The sequence below is a fragment of the Sitophilus oryzae genome, unplaced genomic scaffold, assembly GCF_002938485.1.
Source record: "Sitophilus oryzae breed Bouriz unplaced genomic scaffold, Soryzae_2.0 scaffold_573_pilon_pilon, whole genome shotgun sequence".
In the NCBI taxonomy this organism is placed as follows: Eukaryota; Metazoa; Arthropoda; class Insecta; order Coleoptera; family Curculionidae; genus Sitophilus; species Sitophilus oryzae.
The window spans coordinates 490472-511668 of NW_022147166.1; the positions used below are offsets into that span (position 1 = coordinate 490472).

The 21197-nt window shown below is 34.3% G+C and overlaps 1 protein-coding gene and 1 long non-coding RNA gene across 3 annotated transcripts in view; both read left to right on the forward strand.

Moving 5' to 3' along the window:
- LOC115887384 overlaps nucleotides 1-21197 on the forward strand; it is a 57249-nt gene that overhangs the window by 21623 nt on the left and 14429 nt on the right. Inside the window, exons 3-4 of the mRNA XM_030906798.1 lie at nucleotides 5297-5443; nucleotides 19823-20014. Of these exons, the coding sequence (XP_030762658.1) occupies nucleotides 5297-5443; nucleotides 19823-19933 (258 nt within the window). The 3' untranslated portion in view covers nucleotides 19934-20014. The remainder of the gene's footprint in view (nucleotides 1-5296; nucleotides 5444-19822; nucleotides 20015-21197) is intronic.
- Nucleotides 14759-15493, forward strand: LOC115887391. Of its 2 annotated transcripts, none has more exons than XR_004051071.1 (3): nucleotides 14759-14944; nucleotides 15002-15171; nucleotides 15218-15493. It is a non-coding gene; the product is annotated as an uncharacterized LOC115887391 (long non-coding RNA). The 2 variants fall into 2 exon arrangements; XR_004051070.1 differs by having other exon boundaries at nucleotides 14762-14944; nucleotides 15240-15493.

Below are 21197 nucleotides of genomic sequence, written 5' to 3' on the forward strand. Positions count from 1 at the left end.
GGTTGCCTGGAAGGTAAAATGAATAATGGGAGTATTATTCTGTTGGAGCCAAGGAACCATGACAGCGAAATAGGACGAGGGATCGCTGTTGGAAAAGCCCTGCTACGAGCGAAGAAAACTGTACCGGTGAGAGTAATGAATACGAATTATTATTCTGTATCCTTGAAGAAGGGAACCCTGTTAGGGTACTGTTGTTCGGTCTCCTCAGTCATTCGAAGCGTGGAAGCCTCCAAAGTTTCGACTTCAAAAATTCCGGACAAAATGGTGAAGGAGTTAGTAAACGTTAAGGGATTATCTCCCGAAAATAGTAGAAAATTGGGAAACCTGATAATCAAGTATCAAGATGTGTTTGATAAAGGAGAAGCAGGACACAGAGGTCGTACCAATTTAGTACAACATAAAATTGATACCGGAGAAGCACGACCAATCAAACAAAATCCGAGAAGACTTCCGCTCGCAAACGTGAAGAAGCTGACAAAATCCTTCGAGAAATGAAAGAAGAGGGTGTCATCGAACCATCTAACAGCCCGTGGACATCGCCGGTAGTACTAGTAAAGAAGAAAGACGGTACCACCACGTTCTGTGTTGATTATCGGCAGCTCAATAATGTTACAAAGAAGGATAGCTATCCCCTGCCGAGGATAGACGATACTCTAGACACGCTGGCGGGGTCGACGATATTCTCTACTTTGGATCTGAAGATATTGGCAAGTCGACATGGCGCCAAGACAGAGAGGAAACAGCGTTCTCGGTGGGCTCCGGACTGTGGCAATTTACTGTCATGCCTTTTGGATTGTGCAACGCGCCAGCTACCTTTAAGAGACTAATGGAGTCTGTGTTAAAGGGACTATCCTGGACTACCTGTTTCGTGTACCTGGATGACATCATAGTGGTTGGGAAATCCTTTGACGATCATCTGAAGAATTTGGAAGAAGTTTTCAAGCGACTAGGGAGCTCTGGTTTGAAACTTAGCCCCAAGAAATGTCATCTGTGTCAAGAAAAGGTACACACTACTTGGGCCATGTAGTCTCCTCCCAGGGAGTTGCGGTAGATCCACAGAAGACCAAGACAGTGGAAGAGTGGCCGATACCCAAAGACAAACATGAACTACGAAGCTTTTTGGGACTATGCACATACTATCGCCGCTATGTACAAGGTTACGCCACCATCGCAAAACCATTGACCAGACTTACCGAAGACGAAAGGCGTTTCTCTTGGGACTCAGATTCTGACGAGGCATTCCGAAGATTGAAGGCCCTGACTAGTGCGCCCATACTTAGCTATCCTCTTGGCAACGGAAACTTTATATTGGATACCGACGCTAGCAATGTTGGGTAGGCGCTGTTCTGTCTCAGATCCAGGATGGTCAAGAAAAAGTCATTGGTTATTTTAGTAAGACCTTGTCAAAACCGGAAAGGAACTACTGTGTAACCAGACGAGAATTACTAGCAGTAGTTAAAGCAGTGGAACACTTCTACAAGTATCTCTATGGAAGAAAGTTCTTGTTAAGAACAGACCATGCTGCTTTGAAATGGCTGTTGCAGTTTAAGAATCCTGAAGGGCAGGTAGCTAGATGGATTGAACGATTACAAGAATTTGACTTCGACACAGAACATCGAGCTGGGGCAATCCATCGAAATGCCGACGCACTTTCCAGAAGACCTTGCGCTAAGGACTGTAAGCATTGTTCCCGAGCAGAAGAGAAAGAAGTGAAACTCCTAAGAACAACTGTGGTTAATGATAGTTGGCAACCCGAAGATTTTGCAAATGACCAAACCAGTGACCCAGAATTAGGTTTAGTAATTAACTGGAAAAACGCAGGCCAAAGACCAGGCCAAAGGTACGTGGGAAGAAGTTTGCAGATATTCGCCGAACGTAAAGTCGTACTGGGCTCAGTGGAATTCCTTGGTAATAGATAACGGACTACTTCGCCGTGTGATCGATCGAGAGACCGGAGGGACAAGAAGAAAGAAGGCAGATCGTCATTCCAAAGAAGAGGGTCCCAGAAGTCTTGGAGGAAGTTCACAATGGAACCAGCGGTGGACATCTTGGTGTTACCAAGACACTTGGCAAGCTGCGTGAACGGTTCTACTGGGTGAACTGCAAAGAAGATGTGAGGGCCTGGTGTAAGAAATGTGACATTTGCGCAGCCATTAATGGGCCACAAAAGCGTGGTAAAGCCCCTATGCGCCAGTACAATGTTGGTAGTCCCTTCGAACGAATAGCGATCGACGTGGCTGGTCCTTTCCCGGAGACGAACGATGGCAACAAATACATTGTGGTAGTAATGGATTACTTCAGCAAATGGGTCGAGGCCTACGCGTTGCCAAATCAAGAAGCGTCCACGATTGCTGATGCCCTTGTTAAAGAATGGATCTGCAGGTTTGGTGTTCCCATGGAGCTTCATTCAGATCAGGGAAGAAACTTTGAGTCCAATCTGTTCCAAGGCGTCTGTGAAGTCCTGAACATCCGCAAGACCAGGACGACTGCTCTACATCCACAATCCGATGGGATGGTTGAACGCATGAACAGAACTATCAACCGTTATCTGGCCAAAGTAGTCTCTGACCACCAAAGAGACTGGGACAAATTTCTTCACCTGTTCCTGTTGGCCTACCGTTCATCCGTCCAAGAATCTACAGGGCAAACTCCAGCCAGCATCGTTATGGGACGGGAAGTGCGCCTACCCTGTGATCTGAAATTTGGTTGCCGACCGGGAGAAGAAGTCGCCGGAGAAGATTATGTCCACACACTACGTCAAAGGATGGACGACATTCATCAGAGAGTCCGCCTAAATATTCAAAGTGCTAGTGACCGAATGAAGGAACACTACGACATTCAAGCTGAGCATGGAGGATACCAACCAGGGAAGTTGGTGTGGCTATATAACCCGCAGAGACGTCGTGGGTTATCTCCGAAGCTACAATCCTCGTGGGAAGGGCCATACGAAGTCATGGATAGAATTAATGACGTCGTATACCGTATCAGAAAATTGCCAAAAGGAAAACCGAGGGTAGTCCATTTCAACCGTTTGAGCCCCTACCAAGGCGAAATAGAAGATCGTGCTGGGACCGTGAGAACCTGCAGCTTTGATCCCCCTGATTCGGAGATGTCCTTTGACGATTTCATGGCCCGATACAACAGCAGTGAGAAGGCTCGCTATGGTGTAACCAAAGAAGATCAACGAGACCTCTTTTCCGTGCCTCCTGATTATTCGCTCGCTCATTGTGTGGCTCGAGATTTGCGGATGTCCAGAGGAATCGCTGCGACGTTCAATGAGAAGTTTGGGCGTGTCGGAGAACTACGCCGACAGGATCCAGAGGTTGGAAGCGTCTTGAGGCTAACCGACAATGCACATGGTCAAGCAAGGCACATCTTCTACCTGGTCACCAAGGAATGGTCCCCGAGTAAGCCGACTTATCTCAATCTATGGAAGACCCTGATTGAACTGAGAGAAGCCCTGCTAAACAACAACATTGCACGATTAGCCATTCCGAAGCTGGCGTGTGGACTCGATGGTTTGAGTTGGCGTACAATCCGGAACATGATTGAAGTCTTGTTCAGATTTACGGGAATCGAGATCCTCGTTTGCTGCTACAACCCAAAGCTGAGATCGGGAGAGAAAACTGTAGACTGCTATTTCTACCAGACTTCGCAATGTACCAGGGGCCAGCTTTGCAAATACCTTCATTCACCGTATACATCTCGGGACGAGCATGTGCCTAAGAAGGGGGCAGTGTTGCGGACCCGTGTGAACTCGACCTAACCTAACTATATGTCCCGCCCTCAGATGACCTTAACATCGCATTAAAGAATAGACACGGTAATGATTCATTCGTTCGAGAAGAATCGAGTCCCACTGGAATGGACTAGTACATACGAGAACATTCGAAAACCTTCTCTATGCACCTAACGATCTATGGACTATTCTAGTGTTCTTTACCTGTCGGTATAAAAGCCGGCGGCTGTGGCCTACAGAGGGCAGTATTATACCAGTGCAGTTGACGCGCTAAAATTCAAAATAAATTCTTAGTTATAAATCGTTTGTAAATAGTTCTATAAGTCTTTTATCGTTATTGTTTTTGTTAATTAGTGTTAAATAAATAGTGTTTAAATAAATTGTGACTTTCTATCCACACGGAACCGACGAAAAACGTAACATAACTAAAGGGTATTTTTAGTTTTCTAAAACATATCGATAGTCTCAATTTATTTCAGGAGTTTGAAAATGATTTTATTTTGTCGGATTTCTGGGTATTTTTTGGCATCAATTATGCATGGTAAATAAAAATTTTTAGTAATTATAACAGTATTAAAGAAAATTTTCTTGATTAAGCTTCTGTTATTAGAATCGTTTTGAGCAAATTTATTTTACTATTTTGCTTTTTGCAAACTTATTTTCATATATTTATTTACATAAGTTTTTGTTTTGTAAGTTTCGGTACTTAAGTTAAGTTTCAGTTACTTAGTTATTTTTATTATTATTTTTAAATATGTACTTTCATTGTTTTTGCTACGTCTTAAAAACTCTTCAATAACAATTTTACTTGCCTATCAGCTATAACGATAGCAAGAAATTGTGAACGGTTATTAGAAATTTAGTGATTAAATGAATTAGAATTTTGGTGATCAGAAATATTAAGTGCTCTTCTACTACTTAAATAAATAAAGACTATCTAAGCTAGTTATTTTTTTTAATATTATTAATATTGATTTTTTTTAATATTTTTTTGTTAATTATTAATAATATAATAAACATTCTAAAAATCAAAACAGAGTTTGATTTGTTTATAAATTTTATATTTTAAGTACATTATTTTTTATTAAGAAATAAATATCAAGATTTTTATGATTTTACTACAATTTGGACAATGTGTATCCTCTTTTAGATGTTTAAGATTAAAGTCAAAAAATAACAAAAACCTGATATTTTAAGATGTTATATATAAATAACAGTAATAGTTTTAACTGTTATTTAAAAATAACGGTTTTGCCTACCACTACTATATGGCAATTTAAAAAGAGCAAAAAAAAATAGTGGTTCTCAAAACCTAAGCAAAAAATATTTTTTTTTTAATTTTTAAACTTAATAGGCTATTTTGGACTTAAAAGAGAAAATATATTTCTTTTATCAAGATCTATTAGCCCTGAAAATATTTGCACTTATATGTATAAAACTCGCCCTGTATATTGCATAATAAACGGGTAAACATGAACTTATTTTTGCATTTTGAGTCTTTGCATTTGTTGAAATATACGTTGAATATTCAACTTAAGTATATTTATTATACTTTAGGAATACACAAATGACGATAGATACATACAGAGCCAACAATACAGGAATGACGGTAGCGAAGTGTCATCTGTCCAAGGACCTGAAAAACGATACACTTGTCCTGCAGCCTCTCACAGGCCACCGTTTACGAGGAGACCAGTTACCAGGGTAAGTTATCATAACTAGCACTTATATATATTAGTACTTATACAGGCTTGCTGATATATATGGGAACGGTCGATTACAGCGCTTTCAGAGTGACCGGAGCGTCCGCGAGTTCGATGAGTTTACATGAACAATTTCACATGGGTCGCGTATACTCCATCCCGTTGATTTCGTTTGACGGCTATCTTGAAAAAACAAGCAGCACAAAAACATCGCGGACGCTCCGCTCCATCTGAAAGCGCTGTTATTAGTTAAAATATACGAGGTGCCGCAAAAAGTTAAATATAAAAGTTATAGGGATTTTAAATGTCTATTAGCGAGTAATAAATTTAAGTATACAGGGTCGGTCATAAAGTCGTGGCACTTCAAAGTTTTTTTTTGAATGAATACCCCTGTATATTATTGCATATGTCAATTCTTCCTTCTATACTAAGGAAAAATCGAGATACAGACAATGTACCTCAAACCAACCGTTTCCGATTTATTGACATGTCAAAACAATGTCAGAAAAAGAATTAAAAAAATAACTGCATATTTCATCAAAATTTAAACAGTATAACAATAAATAGTAATATTAATAATAATAATATATTTTTATTAGAGAAAAATCTATATTTTTTTGAAGATAGCTGAAGTTATATTTATCCAAAACAAGTTGCAATCTATCTATGTCTAGTCTCATACTCATGTTCGAGGCTACGGTGTCCAAATAAATTCCAGTTTTCCAGGACAAACATCACAGCATCCAAAATATACATAGAAACAACTGTAAGCACGTTATACTCAGCAAAAATCTCCCTGCAACTTTCCTGCTGACCTAATCCGAAGATACTACGTATGTATTTTTTCTGTACTCGCAATATCCTTTCCACCCCCGTGGAGTTGCCCCAAAAAATAATACCATACTTAAATCTGGAATACACAAAAGCATAGTAGCTGACATAGCAGCATCGATCCCAACGGACCCCGATATTACTCTCAGCGCATAGCAGAACTGTAAAGTTTTAGATGCCAGTACTTCAATATAGTGAAGCCAATCTAAACGTCTATCGATCGTTAAACCAAGAAATGAAACACTACTGACGGAACATATGAACATATTTCCTCCTGCTCGTGTTGGAGAATAAAGGTTGATTCTCACTATACCTTCCGTATCAGCTCCCTTCCGTTTACGTAAAATATTATATCGTCAATGAAACGTGATAACCTGCTAACTCCATTTTTTACGTTAATAAGTTTTTTTATACCATTAGAAAGAGAAAAAAATACTCTATAAATAGGGAAAGCAAATACATTTTTCCCCATTAAAGAAAATTTGCTATTTAAACTCAATAAAATCTGCTAACTCCCAGTGATGTGAAATAGCCACCGAAATGCTGCTATCTCCATAATTTCCGTTACGATCACGCTAAAGCAAACACACGGATTCTTACTTGTATGTTTCTTTAGTACAATATGTCGATCCAGGGTCGCACTATGCCAAAGGAACCCAGGTGGCAATGTAAGGAGGTGTGTATTTTTTACGTATTTTTTCGCCCTACGTTTTGGTCAATTTTTCCTTATTATATACAGGGTGAGTCTTAAATAAGTGCAAATTTTTTAGGGGTAGTATATTTCGACCCAAGAAACACTATTATGATGTTTTAGCGCGATTTTTTTTGACAATTTGGAATTTAAAAAAAATTGGATTTTTTTTTTAATTTTTAGTTTAAAAACATACTTTGTTTGTAATATAGCAACACAGGTAGTAGACTAAATTTACAAAAAAGAAAATCCAATTATTTTCAAAATTATAGCAAAAAATTGGAAATTTTAAAAGTGAAATAACTCGGTTGTTTTGGATTTATTTGAAAAAAAACGGTAAAGAGAAAATATTCCCTAAAGAGAAAATTAGCCCTGAAAATATTTGCACTTATTTAAGACTCACCCTGTATAGAAATCAGGGAACTACCCTAATACAAGGTAAACCAATGCAATGCAAATGCCATAATGCAATGCAAAAGCAAATATTGTTAAGAATAAATGGCGGCTGGGGCCCCCAATAGTTATATAAATATATAATATGACCAGTCCGACCCTGCGTCGACCCGTTCTGTATATACGGGGTATCCGTAAAGGGTAAGGGGCAAAACAAAATTCTCTATATACGAGCAATTCATCGACGTGCTATAAATAGTTTAAATAACCATTACTTACTTGTACAAGAATTTCCATAATACCCAATCAGTTTTATTTTTTTTCAACGTTTTTCCACGTAAATGATACATAATTTTTATAAAAATTAAAAAAATAAGGAGAAAAGTAATAAAAATTTAATGTTCTGTTTTCCAAGCCCGGTCTACTACCGTTGTCTAAAAATTAGGATAAGCATGGAAGTATTCTACCATATCTTCTAAGAATTATAAGTTTGATTTTTAAATTATTTTTATATGCATTAAGTCCAAAATGCTGCTACTTCAGTTCTTTAAAAATGCATTAAAAATTTATTCGTTTTTGGACTTGTATATGTTTTGCTTCTAGATCGACGATATTATAAATATATGGTTATAAATATCATATTTTTTGAATTTAATTGATTACTTCTAAATCTGTTTGGGTAATATTCAATTCCATTTTCAAAACTTCAAACAGTTTGCTCAAAAAGGTTGCTATCTCCAGAAGTATATTTTTATTTCTTATTTCCGCAAGACGAATATCTGCTATCTCCCTATTGTGTGTGAAAAAAATGATGTAACACGAAATATTGAGTTATATTGTTCCCCAGCAAATACAATTCTTATCTCTTTATCATATTAACGCACGAAAATACTTCCTACATGTGTACATATTTTTTTGTACCGTTTTTTTGCTCTCCTGTAAAATTAGGAATAATGGAGTTAGCAGTTTATCACGTTTCACCTACGATATCATGTCAAAGAATAGGACAATGCACACTATCCGTTCCGTTTCCCTTCTGTTCATCAATAATCTGCTGTGTTCGCCCACACAAGTATGACATTATTAGTTTTAAAGCCCTTTCTAGAATACCATACCCATCCAACCTATTCATCAAAATATTGTGATCCAGACTGTGGAAAACCCTGGAAAGGTCCAGGCACATTACAAGTGTCTGATTCTTATTGTTAAATGAGTCAATGGCAAAAGAGAGTGCCTGAATTGTTGACATTCCCTTCTAACTGAAACCATGCTGCTAATCAGATAATACTGCATTCCTATCTATAGGGGGACTCTGACAACTCGTGTATACTTGGCAAGTATACCAATATTTGCATACTTGGCAATCTTTGTAAACAATTTCTTTTGCAACAAGCTTGGCGCTCACGTGGCGGGACGAGTGACAAAAAAATTGCACAAATAAATCGCTCACACGACATGACAATTATATGCCAATATCAAATTTTGCATAATACATAAACATAAACGAAAATTAAATTGTGCATCTGATTCTCGTAAAATATACAGGGTGTTCCATTTAAATTAAACAACTTATTGCCGTTTAAAGCTATTAATTATTTAATATAAATTTTTAGAGTAATAAAAATTTATATTAAATAATAGTATTTATATTAAGTAATAGTATTGTTATTATTGCAAAACAATATCTGATCAATAAATAAACTTCAGTAAATATTTAGTATTAAAAACTCCGATACCTTTGGAGGAATGAAGCCTTAAAATTTTTATTGCAATTTCATAAAATTGAAAATATTTTGAAAACGGTAAGGTTTAAATGTGATAAACCATAATGAAATTTACCTTTATTTCAATCGTAGAATCTAAAAATAGAATAATATACAGGGTGTTCCATTTAAAAAAATACAACTATAATAATTTTTACTTATTCGGGACACTATGTATCTTGTAAAAATGTTCCATTTAAAAAAATACAACTATAATAATTTTTACTTATTCGGGACACTATGTATCTTGTAAAAATATGTTTAAGTTGTAGCTCTAATAGTCCTTCAACGAACCCAAAACTTGCAATTTGTGAAAATCTAATCGTTTAGCTACAATACTCCGTGTCGTATGTGGTGAACAACCCTGTATAAAAGTATCTTTTATCAGTGGCGGACTAAGGGGGGGCGGAAGGGGCGGTCCCCCCGGTCCCCTTCTTCTAGGGGGCCCCCAAATCTTAATAAGTAATTTGTTATTCAACTGGCAAACAGGCCAATATGTGTTCAGTAGTTATAAAGCAATTTGTAGTTAGAGTATGCAAACCATAAGTATACGCAAACTAAACACAGTATAAAGGGAAGCAGATATTTACTTAATTATCAATTATTAGGCCCCAGTAATTGTCAATGGCATGTTTCTATTTACGAAATTAAATCAAGGGGTAATTTTCTTTGCTTAGAATATGGAATAATTATTATTTTTTATATTCGAATATTTATTATTTATTCTTGGACCTATATAGGATTATACCGCGATTTTGTAAGGAGCCCCTTACAAAATCGCGGTATTTACCTGGAACGGTCGCGAAAGTAACGCGTCTTATATGTGGAACTATCTATGTCATCATAAATTGCCATTAAATATATGCAAACATTCGCTCGGGGATTGTTTTATTACGTCAAATTGCATTCATTTTTAAATTTAAATGTATTACATATTATAAGCTTTACAAAAATTGATGTTATCGTTTTTGAGGCTTAATCTTCTGGTCGGGGCCCGTCGGGTCCCTACATAAAAACGGCACTGCCGATGAATAACATATTTATATCTACAGTATGTCCGCGGATTGTCTTCATAAAAATTTTTGCTTGTTCTAAAATGGTAATTCCTGTTTATACTTTTCCAAATTTCCATACCGTTTTAGACTTTGAGTTTTAAAGAAAAATAAAAAAAAAATGAAAATGTAGTTCACATTCTGAACTAGTAAAAATGAAACGCCTTTCTATGGTAATATAATGTCGTTCTCATTTTTTGATAGATTATTATTGACAGAATTTTAATTAAAGTTATATTTTTGGCTGTTTTAAAATGTTAAAGCACAACATTTATATAGTTCATTGCTACGGAAAGGGTGATAATAGTTATCGGAAAATGTGATACTTTAACATCAAAAAATATGTCGTTAATCAAAATTAAATATAACGATTTATCAAAAAATGAAATCGACATTATATTACCATAGCCTTTATATTTTTAGGACTTTTAGTTTTTTTAGGATTTTTTTTGGGGAAAAATTACGTTAAAAAACTACATTTTTATGTTTTTTTTTAATTTTTTCTAAAACGGTATGGATATTTAGAAAATTATATTTTACAACAAGCAAAAATTCTTATGAAGAACGCATTTTTTTTTCAAAAAGTCAATAATTAAAAAGTTTTTCCTCTTATAATCTGTGTCTGTCGTTTCCTCTGGGTGTTCCAGAAATAACTGCTAGTATTTTCACTAGTAGTATAGTTCAACACCAGAAAAACGCATATGAGGTTTTTTTCGCGAAAAAAAAATTGAAAACTCGTTTTTTTAGTTTTTAGTTAAAAAACATGATTTCTTGTTAATATGACAACATAGGTATTAGATTAAATTTACAAGAAAGAAAATCCAGAAAAGATTTAGTGGTTCTCAAAATTTTAGCAAATTTTCGAAGTAAAATAACTCCGTTATTTTGGACTTATTTGAAAAACGATGAAAAAATATGTTTCTTTTATCTACCACCCCTTAAAATACTTGCACTTATTTCTGTGACACCCTGTATATATATATATATATATATATATATATATATATATATATATATATATATATATATATATATATATATATATATATATATATATATATATATATATATATATATATATATATATATATATATGATTTTTATTACAATTAGTACAGTATATAAATACTTGAAATTTGTCAACCATTATTCATACGTCATTCAATCTTTACAAAATGTGCAGACCGGGGGCCACATTTAGCTTTGCCGCCCCGGGCCTCCGATAGACTTAGTCCGCCACTGTCTTTTATTGACATAGGATTATCAATAATGTTCCCAATCGGCTCTATTTATAGGGTGCTACAAATTCGGGGTACGAGCATTGGTATCTCGGAAACCGTAATAGATACGAAGATGGTTAAATTAGGGCAAAGTTGCGCGTGGGATGTTCACCAAGATGCCATAAAAAAGTTTCAAAAATTTCAAGGATTGCTGAGTTTTTTGAAAAAAAAACGGATTTTTTTTGAGAATCGATTATATTTTTTCCTGTAGTTACTTTTTGGAAAATCAAAAAACTAATTGTACATTCCCATAACCACTTTATTAGGGTTATCTGATAGTATTTTTAGATTTTCAAATTAGCTGATAATTTGTGAGATAAGAGGCCAACTTAATTTTTTTAAATACGGACCTGCATTTTTTATTTCGGGTTTTGAAAGAACTTGGTCTCCCGAGTACAATGATATGCGACACTTTATACTTTTTTTGTTAGCATCTTGGTGGACATTCCAAAGCGCAACTTTGCCCCAATTTAACCATCTTCGTATCTATTACGGTTTACGGTTACCGAGATACCATTGCAGTTCAATAGTAATATTGCTAATAATATAAAACAGCCTCTACACTGTACGGAGAACTCTTCGAAACAGGTCAAGGTCGCATTTCGTCGCCCAACTTTGTCGCATTTCGATTTATTTCCAAAAAAATGTTTGTTGTTGTGCTACAAATTCGTACCATGATGAATTCGTACCATGATGAAATTCGTATCATGAGAAAAATTCGTAGGAATTTTTAGGTACTGTAGGTTTTTTACTACAAGGAATCAATTCATCGAATTCAAGAGACCCTAAGTGGGTGGCCACACATAAAGCTGGTAGCGTAATGTATAGCGGAGCGGAATGCATACAGTGAACCCACATGTAGCGGGTTAAGAGCGCTTTCACACACGCCGGCAAAATCGGTGCCGGTGCTGGAGCTTAAATCGATTACAATATAAATAAATTACTCACATTCACATATACTGCGATCCGGTAAAATAGTCGAGGACCAGCAAATACAATTGAATTAAATACACTGTTGGAGCAGGTGCAAAGCCAACGCCGACTCCGACCGATTTTTCCGCTGTTTATGCAAGCGCTCTTACAGGCGGATTTTAACAGTTTCAATACGAAATAAGCAGTATGCGTGAAAATACGCTACCAGCAAGCAAGTACGCGTCAATCCGCAATATCCTACGCTGCGCTGTATGTAGGGCCGCATCAGTTAACTTTAATGCATTTGAACGCTTCCCCGGTCCTCTACGCTCTACTCTCCGCTCCGCTGTACGCCTGTGTGGGGCCGCACGCTAAACAAAAAAATAGCTGCGTTAGATGCTAGAGATCCGGAGATACAATACTAGAACGAAAAGGTATCGGCAAAACCAACAGTTTGTCTCGGATGCAGAGAAATTCTACCGACAATTAGAAGAGAACATCGATTCACCAGGAAATCCATTCGTTTAAGATCGCATGAAAACCTACTACAAACAATCCTTGGATCTGGAGCAGATCCAAGGAACATAACAGGAACGCAGAGTGGACCCAAAAAAATAGAATAAGATCCTACAACCACAGAAGACATGGTGAACATTCAGATCGGTAATGCAGACCTTGAAAAAACGCTTTTAAAAACTGGAATGCACCTGCGGCGGATGATATTCGGAGATATTAGTAGCAAAATTTTAAAACTTACCACATGAACTAAGCTACATTACCTCAAAAAGTATTGGACAACCCTGAGGAGCTCCCAAAAATAGAAGTACATCGGGCATTACGTATATGATACCTAAGTCTATTGATTTGGAAGATCCAAAAAAACAAAGGACCTATAACTTGTCTACCTACAATCTATAAAATTTTAACATCTATTATTGAAGAGGAACATATCAGTACCACGAATTGATTAGAAGAAGGCGTATGATACAGTGCCTCACTCATGGCTAACAAAAATATTGCAGATAAATAAGGTGAGCCCTAACAAAAATTTTAATTCAATCTATGAAGTACTGGAAAAGCGGCTTGAAGGTTACAGGAAATAATCTGTCGTTTACTATCAGCAATATCCCCATAAGAAGTGGAATGTTCCAAGGAGAAAGTTTAGACCCTCTTTGGTTTTATATGGCTTTAAACTCACTGAGTAGAAACAACATCTGAGTAGAGTATGCTGACATCTGCCAATTACGGATATCAAACTATATGCTTCAAACTCTGATGAACTCCAAAAACAGTTAGAAATAGTGCAAAAATACACCAGAATGGTAAAGATCCTAAGATGGAGTTTGGATTACATGAATGTCGAGTACTACATGTCAAAAATGGTAAAGTTCAAGAAGCAGTAAGTGCTGAATTGCCCAGGGATATTAGTATTTTGTTTATCTCAAACCTTGAACATCACTCAGAAGATTCCAAAATAGACTTTTTCGGAGTTGAGATTTGAATGACTGTTTTAGGAATGACAACTGGTTTTTCAGTCGTTGTTGACACCCGTGTTGATCTATAACGTGGCCCCCAAACACCGGTGTTGATCTACGTCACCGGTGTTAATCTTGACACCCTATATATTATTTCTTTGTTAGATGGAGAATTACAAAATAAACATTTTTTATTTAAAGCATTACACAATTTTTAGCGGTTCCATTAAAAAACGAAGAAAAACTATTTTATATTTTAGAAAGTTTGGCATAGGATTTGGAACACCGTATATGGTTTAAGATAGCGATATTTATAGCAAAGTACAGGGTGTCCCACCAAGAATAGCTGTCGGCTGTATCTCGGAAAGTATTAGCCGTAGCGGCTGTGGAAAAAAATATTTATAACTAAAGAGGCTATGGGAAATTGCTGGAAATTATTTTCAAGTTTGTAGAACGACCGCTAGGGGGCGCAACTGCAACAAAAAATAAGAAAATGAAGTTTTTACACAATTTTGCCTAGATAAGGTGTACTATAAGTAACAGCTTCATAATCTTCTGTAAATTTTAAATATTTTTTGTTAGAACCATTTTAGGGAAGGTTAGATCTGTTTTTATTTGAATATTAATAACTCTGGACTGGATGATCGGAATTCAACAAGCGAGGGCTCATTTAAAAGATCGTTTCTTACTCTATATTGTACCATATAAACAATAATAATAAGCTTTTGAACGTAGACGCTAGGGGGCGTTGTCTTACAATTCAACATAAAGTCCCTAGATATATAAAGTACCGCAATTGGTTTGTTCAATGTTATTGGCGCCAAAATGGCGGATTTTTGGGGTATTTCTGGAAAAACTGTAGTGGTAGGACTGTTTAAATGTCACATTTGGCTGAATTTGTCATGTCAAATGTTGAGAAGCTGTCAATTTCAGGATAAAAATATTTATCCACATATTTTAAAATAATTATAAAGCCACTAAAATGCTACAAATTTATTAGTTAATAATGTATAGGAGTCGATATCTTTAGTGAAGAAATTGTATTACACGAAAAGGCCGCCATTTGATGTGGTTTCTAACATCGTCGATATTCAATACACGTTAGGTAGTGGATTGAATTTATTTATGCTCCAGTGAATATTTTTAACAATCTTATTTGTAGTATAACCTACTGGTACATAAAACTTCATTATAGAACAAGACAAGATCACAATAGATCTGAGAAGGTCGCAGTGAGTCAGGCCGAAATCAACCTCTAGAAATCTAATCTAGAACAAGACAAAGACCTTACTTGCAAACTACCATACATATCTTTTAAAAAGGATGCTAAGTGTAAGTGAAATCTCTACGTAATCATTCCCTAAAACGTTTAGTGTAGTTTAGTTTTCAACATTTTGCAGCAAGAAGTTTAGATAAATCTACAATATATTATCATCAGACCAAACGAAGGATAATTATTTAAAAGAATAAGTTATGTTATGATACATATATAGATTTGGATGACATCGCTTCAGGTGGTTTTACCAGTCAGGACTAACAGGGATATTAATCAAAACAATGAAAAAAAGCTCAAATAAATTTGATCCTAATAACAAGAATGTTGTTTATGCATATGCTAACTATATAGTTATTTTCATGGACTTAAATAGATTAGTTTTTATGTATTTATTGATAGTAATTAATATTTTTTGGTTCATATTGTAATTACTAATAGAAAGTAAACAATATAATGTAAGCATGTAAAGTTATATTTAAAAATTTGGTCTTATACTGTCAGTTATAAATAAAAGTGTGTGATTTAAATTTGATTTTTATACATGACATAAAATTGTTAAGATTCATTTGAAGTTTTACATATTGTCGAGGTAAAATTATTCCTACTTAATTTATGTATAACAATAATTACAGTTATTTCAATGTTAAATTTATAGCAGTATAACTTTTTTATTATAATGATACTTAAACATTATGACACTTGTTGTTTTAAAAATATAACATTAAATTGCAGAGTAAAATATATTTTAATTGTATTATGTGGTATTAACTTGCTTTTATTCAACTAATAATAAATTTGTTGTATAAAAATCCCTCCATAACATACAAACCTTAATTATACAGCATACATAAAAAGCTCCTATGCGTTTCAAGCTTCTTTCTAAGTTATTTTTAAATTAAGTGCACAATTACATACCTAAAATGCCGAAACTACCTGAAGTAATACTAATTGAAACAATCTTTCTATCAATATATTAATATATTTCAAAAATAGCAGGTATGTATCATCAATTTAATTATTACATTTATTTGTTTCAACCATGGTTCAAAATTTTCTTGCATAAAAGCAATTCAAATTTAAGTTTGTAGCTTATTCATAGTTCCAAAGACTTTCGTTAAATCATGCTGATTTGTCAAAACTAACTGCAGCATAACTGGTATAATAAGAAAAGTTTACTTATGGTATAGGTATCCCGTTCTCATCAACAAACAAAGTTTTTCCAATTGTTTCGACTGAATTAAGTACTAAAATTCTAAATGTTATTCCAACTTTATTTCTTCTTACCTATTAACTTACTTCTGTTGGCGTACTTTGCGCTAAAAGGTAACATAAAATAAATGCTAATACAAATGAAAAACACTTGTACGGAAACCATTCGTTTATAACCTCTAACATATATAGGCCTAAAAAATTAAATTTATGAAATTGAATATTAATATACCACCTGATATTACGTTAAAATGAAGGTAAACTGTAGATAATAAACGTAATTCTATTACAATTAATAAATATTTTATTTTACGGTTTGCCTGTCAATGTTGGTCGGCCATATTGGCGCCGGACCGACCAGCTGCCAGCTGCTTAAAACATGCTTAAAAAGCCGAAACAGCGAAATGTTGGCCTCCTTTTTAAATTTGCCGCTAGTTTTGGCGCCAATATGGCGGTAATTGCGGTACTTTATATATCTAGGGACTTTAATTCAACAAACATTGCGCGTTTTTTCAAAAAAATTAAATGCAATAGTATATGTAATTTTAGCTGATAGTAAAGAGTAGTAAAAGCTTAAAAAGTCAGCGAAAACCGCATATTGATGTCTTCTTTCAAACCGAAGATATTAGCAAAATTATAATAAATACCAAAAAATAAGCCCTTAATTACCTTATTTTTACAACACGGTATCAGTAGCCCTCTTGATTATGCTTATTCTAACCTAAAAATAAGATAGAAACAGTTAGTTTATTTTAAAATTGACGATATACCAGAATATCATAATATCAGATGTATTAATGTTTAATAATTAAGATATTAATAATAGTGAACAAGAAACGATGATTCACTGAAGTCATGGTAGACTTTGGAAAAAAGTTGTTTTTGACGTCATTAGATCAACATTTTGATAGTCTTAGCAGCGTTTTTTATCTTTTAATTGGTTTTACAAAATGCCAACAACTTCAACTACTTCAAATAATAAAGGCATTTTGAAAAAGCATTTGAAATATAAAAAAACGCTGCTAAGACTATCAAAATGTTGATCTAATAACAATTTGACGTTTATACTATTACGCGAAAAGCAACTTTTTTCCAAAGCCTACCTTGACTTCACCGAATCATCGTTTCTTGTTCACTATTATTAATATCTTAATTATTAGATATTAATACATCTGGTATTATAGTATTCTGGTATTTCGTCGATTTTAAAATAAACTAACTGTTTCTATCTTATTTTTTTGTTAGAATGGGCCTAATCAAGAGGGCTACTGATACTGTATTGTAAAAATAAGGTAATTAAGGGCTTATTTTTTGGTATTTATTATAATTTTGCTAATATCTTCGGTTTGAAAGAAGATATCAAGATGCGGGTTTCGCGGACTTTTTAAGCTTTTACTACTCTTTACTATCAGCTAAAATAACACATACTATCGTATTTATTTTTTTTGAAAAAACGCGCTGTTAGTTAAATTGTAAGAAAGCGCCTCCTAGTGTCGACGTTTAAAACCTTATTATTATTATTTTTATAGTATAATATAGAGTAAGAAACGTTCTTTTAAACGAACCCTCGTTTGTTGGATTCTGATCATCCAATCTGGAGTTATTAACATTTAAATAAAGATAGATCTAACCTTCCCCCACCACTTTATTTTAGTAGATAGGGGAAAATGGTTCTAACAAAAAAAATCCAAAATTTACTGAAGATTATGATGCTATTATTTATAGTACCCATTATCTAGGCAAAATTCTGTAAAAATCTATTTTCTTATTTTCCATAGCAGCTGCGCCACCTAGCGGCCGTTTTACAAACTTGACAATAATTTCCAGCAATTTCTCTTAGCCCGTTTAGTTATAAATATTTTCTTTCGTAAGCTATACGGCTAATACTTTCCGAGATACAGCCGAGAGCTATTCTTAGTGGGACACCCGGTACAGACCAACTATAGTAAATACCTAGTATAGTTTGGACTTCAGGATATTTTCTTCCATTTTTAATATTTTTTTTAAAGGCGAAAAACTATATTTTTTGTTGATTTATTAATATTTCTGTAACTATCAAAACATATTTAATATATTAGGTTTATGTAATGTAATCAGTATTCAGGGTGTTTCATTTAAAAAAGAATAATCCCGATCCACTCACTGTAGAAACTAAATCATTATTAGTTTTTATCATTGAAAGGGGAGTAATTTATATGAAAATTCATAGCCAAAAATATTTTGTGGTAAAACTTATTTGGAGGCATCGGATGAGCTAAAAACTCAATTCTCCTAACTATAACCCCAGCATCCTTCAGGCTAATATCTACGCTATCAAAAGATGCGTACAACTTATTATATAGAAACTATCGGAGACAAGAAATAGCCATTATATTTGATAGTCAAGCAGCCTTAAGAGCGATGAACTTGAGTAACCATCAATTCGAAGTTGGTGAAAAAATGGCTAGAAAAGCTGAATAAATAAGTTAAAGAAAATAAAGTCCTCCTACTTTGGGTCCCAGCCCACCAAGGGATAGAAGAGAATAAAAAAGCAAACGATCTATAGCTAGAAAAGGAGCGAACACTACTAACTGGACCAGAACCGTTCTGCATGGTACGACTCATATGGAGAACTAACCTAAAAAATAACCTAAAAATAAAAAAGTTATATTTTAGAATAATTAACCATCCTGTAGAAGCTAAAATATTTTCCTGTAATACATTCACATACTTTAGGTTTGCACTTAAACAAAATTCACAAGTTTTTTTTATTTTAGGAGCTACAGATGCCCGACGCACTATTGCCGGACCCTGTATAAACTTATTTTTGTTAAATAAAAATATTTAACAAACAAATTCAATAATTTAAATAAGTTTGCTTAGTAAAATAATTTCTTAAACATATTGGCGGACAATTTTTGATTGGCACCTGGTTAAAAGTGTATTCCCCCATTCATAGATATACATATGTAAAAATTAGATTTTGATTAACTGCATGATAAAACGTAATTCTGCCGCCGGATCTTAGATTATTACTATTTTTTAAAAAACTGTGTTTAAGTGTTCTTTATACAATTTTAAGTTATCTACAAAAATGCCCAGACATTTTAGTCCCGATACGAGAGGTATAGCCAACCTATTCAGTTCTAATATTTCAGGTTAATATTTTTTTGTATTTTTTCCGTGTTCTTTTGCATGTTCAAAACTAATCTGGTTTTTCCAAACCAGTTTTGTACAGAATTCGCTCGCCTCAGTTAATTCCTGATAAGTTTTAGCTGACACCAATACACTTGTGTCGTCGGCGTAGTTTAAAATACCAAAACAATTACAATACCAATTACAACGCCAAACCAACCCAACCCATTGCCATAAAGAATACATAAGGGATAATTACATGATGAATACATACATTTTTGAGATTCGTTAGGATTCCGCATATACATATTATTGCATATTAAGTGACGTCGCCGTCGCATTAATCGGCCTTATTTCTTTACAGTATTATTTGATTCCTTTCAGAATTCGAATATACTTTCTGCCGTGTTGTGCCTTGTTAAAGAACTGGATTATCCTAGTCTGGAAGTGGTAGAGATGGCAGTCAGATGTAGGATGGACGAGTTGGACGAATGACATAAGACATCCAACAAAACGACGGAAGCTGAGGTAGAAGCACAGTAAAAAGAAAGAAAACGAACAATAAAGCTTTAATAAGTAGGTCTGATTATATTATTCGAAAAAGCGAGGATATACAGGGTGTCAAAAAAATAGTGTACCAGACTTCAGTGGGTGATTCGTCAGATAAAAATAAAACAGAAAGGTGCTATACCCTAAGATGCTTCCCGAGGAAGTTTACCTCGAAAGGGTAAAAAACGATGTAGTTTGTTTATTTTTAAGAACTTTGGTAAAACCTTTTCCTTGAAATTTGGTATTCTTACTTAATTGGTTCTATGGTACTTATTTTATTGCCAAAACAAATGGCGTTAGTTTAAAAATCTGTAACAATTCTGAAAGGGTACTTTCCATTAGCATATAGGACAGTTTTTTTTTATTCTAATGAATACAGTAATTTCAACAAATGACATAAAAAGCTAAAGTTCATACCAAATAAACTTGACGTGATTAAGCTTGACAGGCCGCCCACTTAAAATTGCCCACTTTTATATATTTTCTTTTAATGAAAATATTTTAGGAAACAAAAATAAGTTAATTATTAATTATATTATTTAAATATATAAACAGTTATTATTTACCTTAACAAAACTCACCTTCTTAAGAGCACTTAAGGGACATAAAGGGCCGTTCAAAATATTCTAATAAAGTTGCGATGACTTTTTTATGGCTATTAAGATATCCTGTACACTGCGCACTAAAAGAGGTAAGAGGTTCTAAAAAGAACAATGTTCGACTGCAATGTCTGCTAGTAAACATTTTTAAGCAAAACGCTATTTATTTAAACTAAAAACTGATAATAAAAAAACTAAAATGTCACAACGAATGACAATTTCAGGAAATAAATAATTAAATGCGGCAACTTGACATTTTTTACAGCAGAGCTGCCACCTGAATCCCCAGCGTGAAATTTAATTCCACTTTTTTTTATTTGATATGAACCGTAGGACTTTTTATGTAAGAAAGGTGCTCTTCGCTTAGTTCGAAACGGTGAAAGGTATTTGAGTATTAGCGAAATCATGAGATGTAAGGAAATATTTGACAGGTAGTTAGTAGAAACTTGAATCTAAAATAACATGTTTCAAGTAAGTAACATGTTTTGTAAGGGCTGTAAATAATATCAAGGGTTGTAACTTCTTGAGGAGACATTTTAGGGCATATGTTCTTAGGAACTTTGCCTTTTATTTTTATCTGTAGTATCACACACTGAAGTTTGGTATAATAT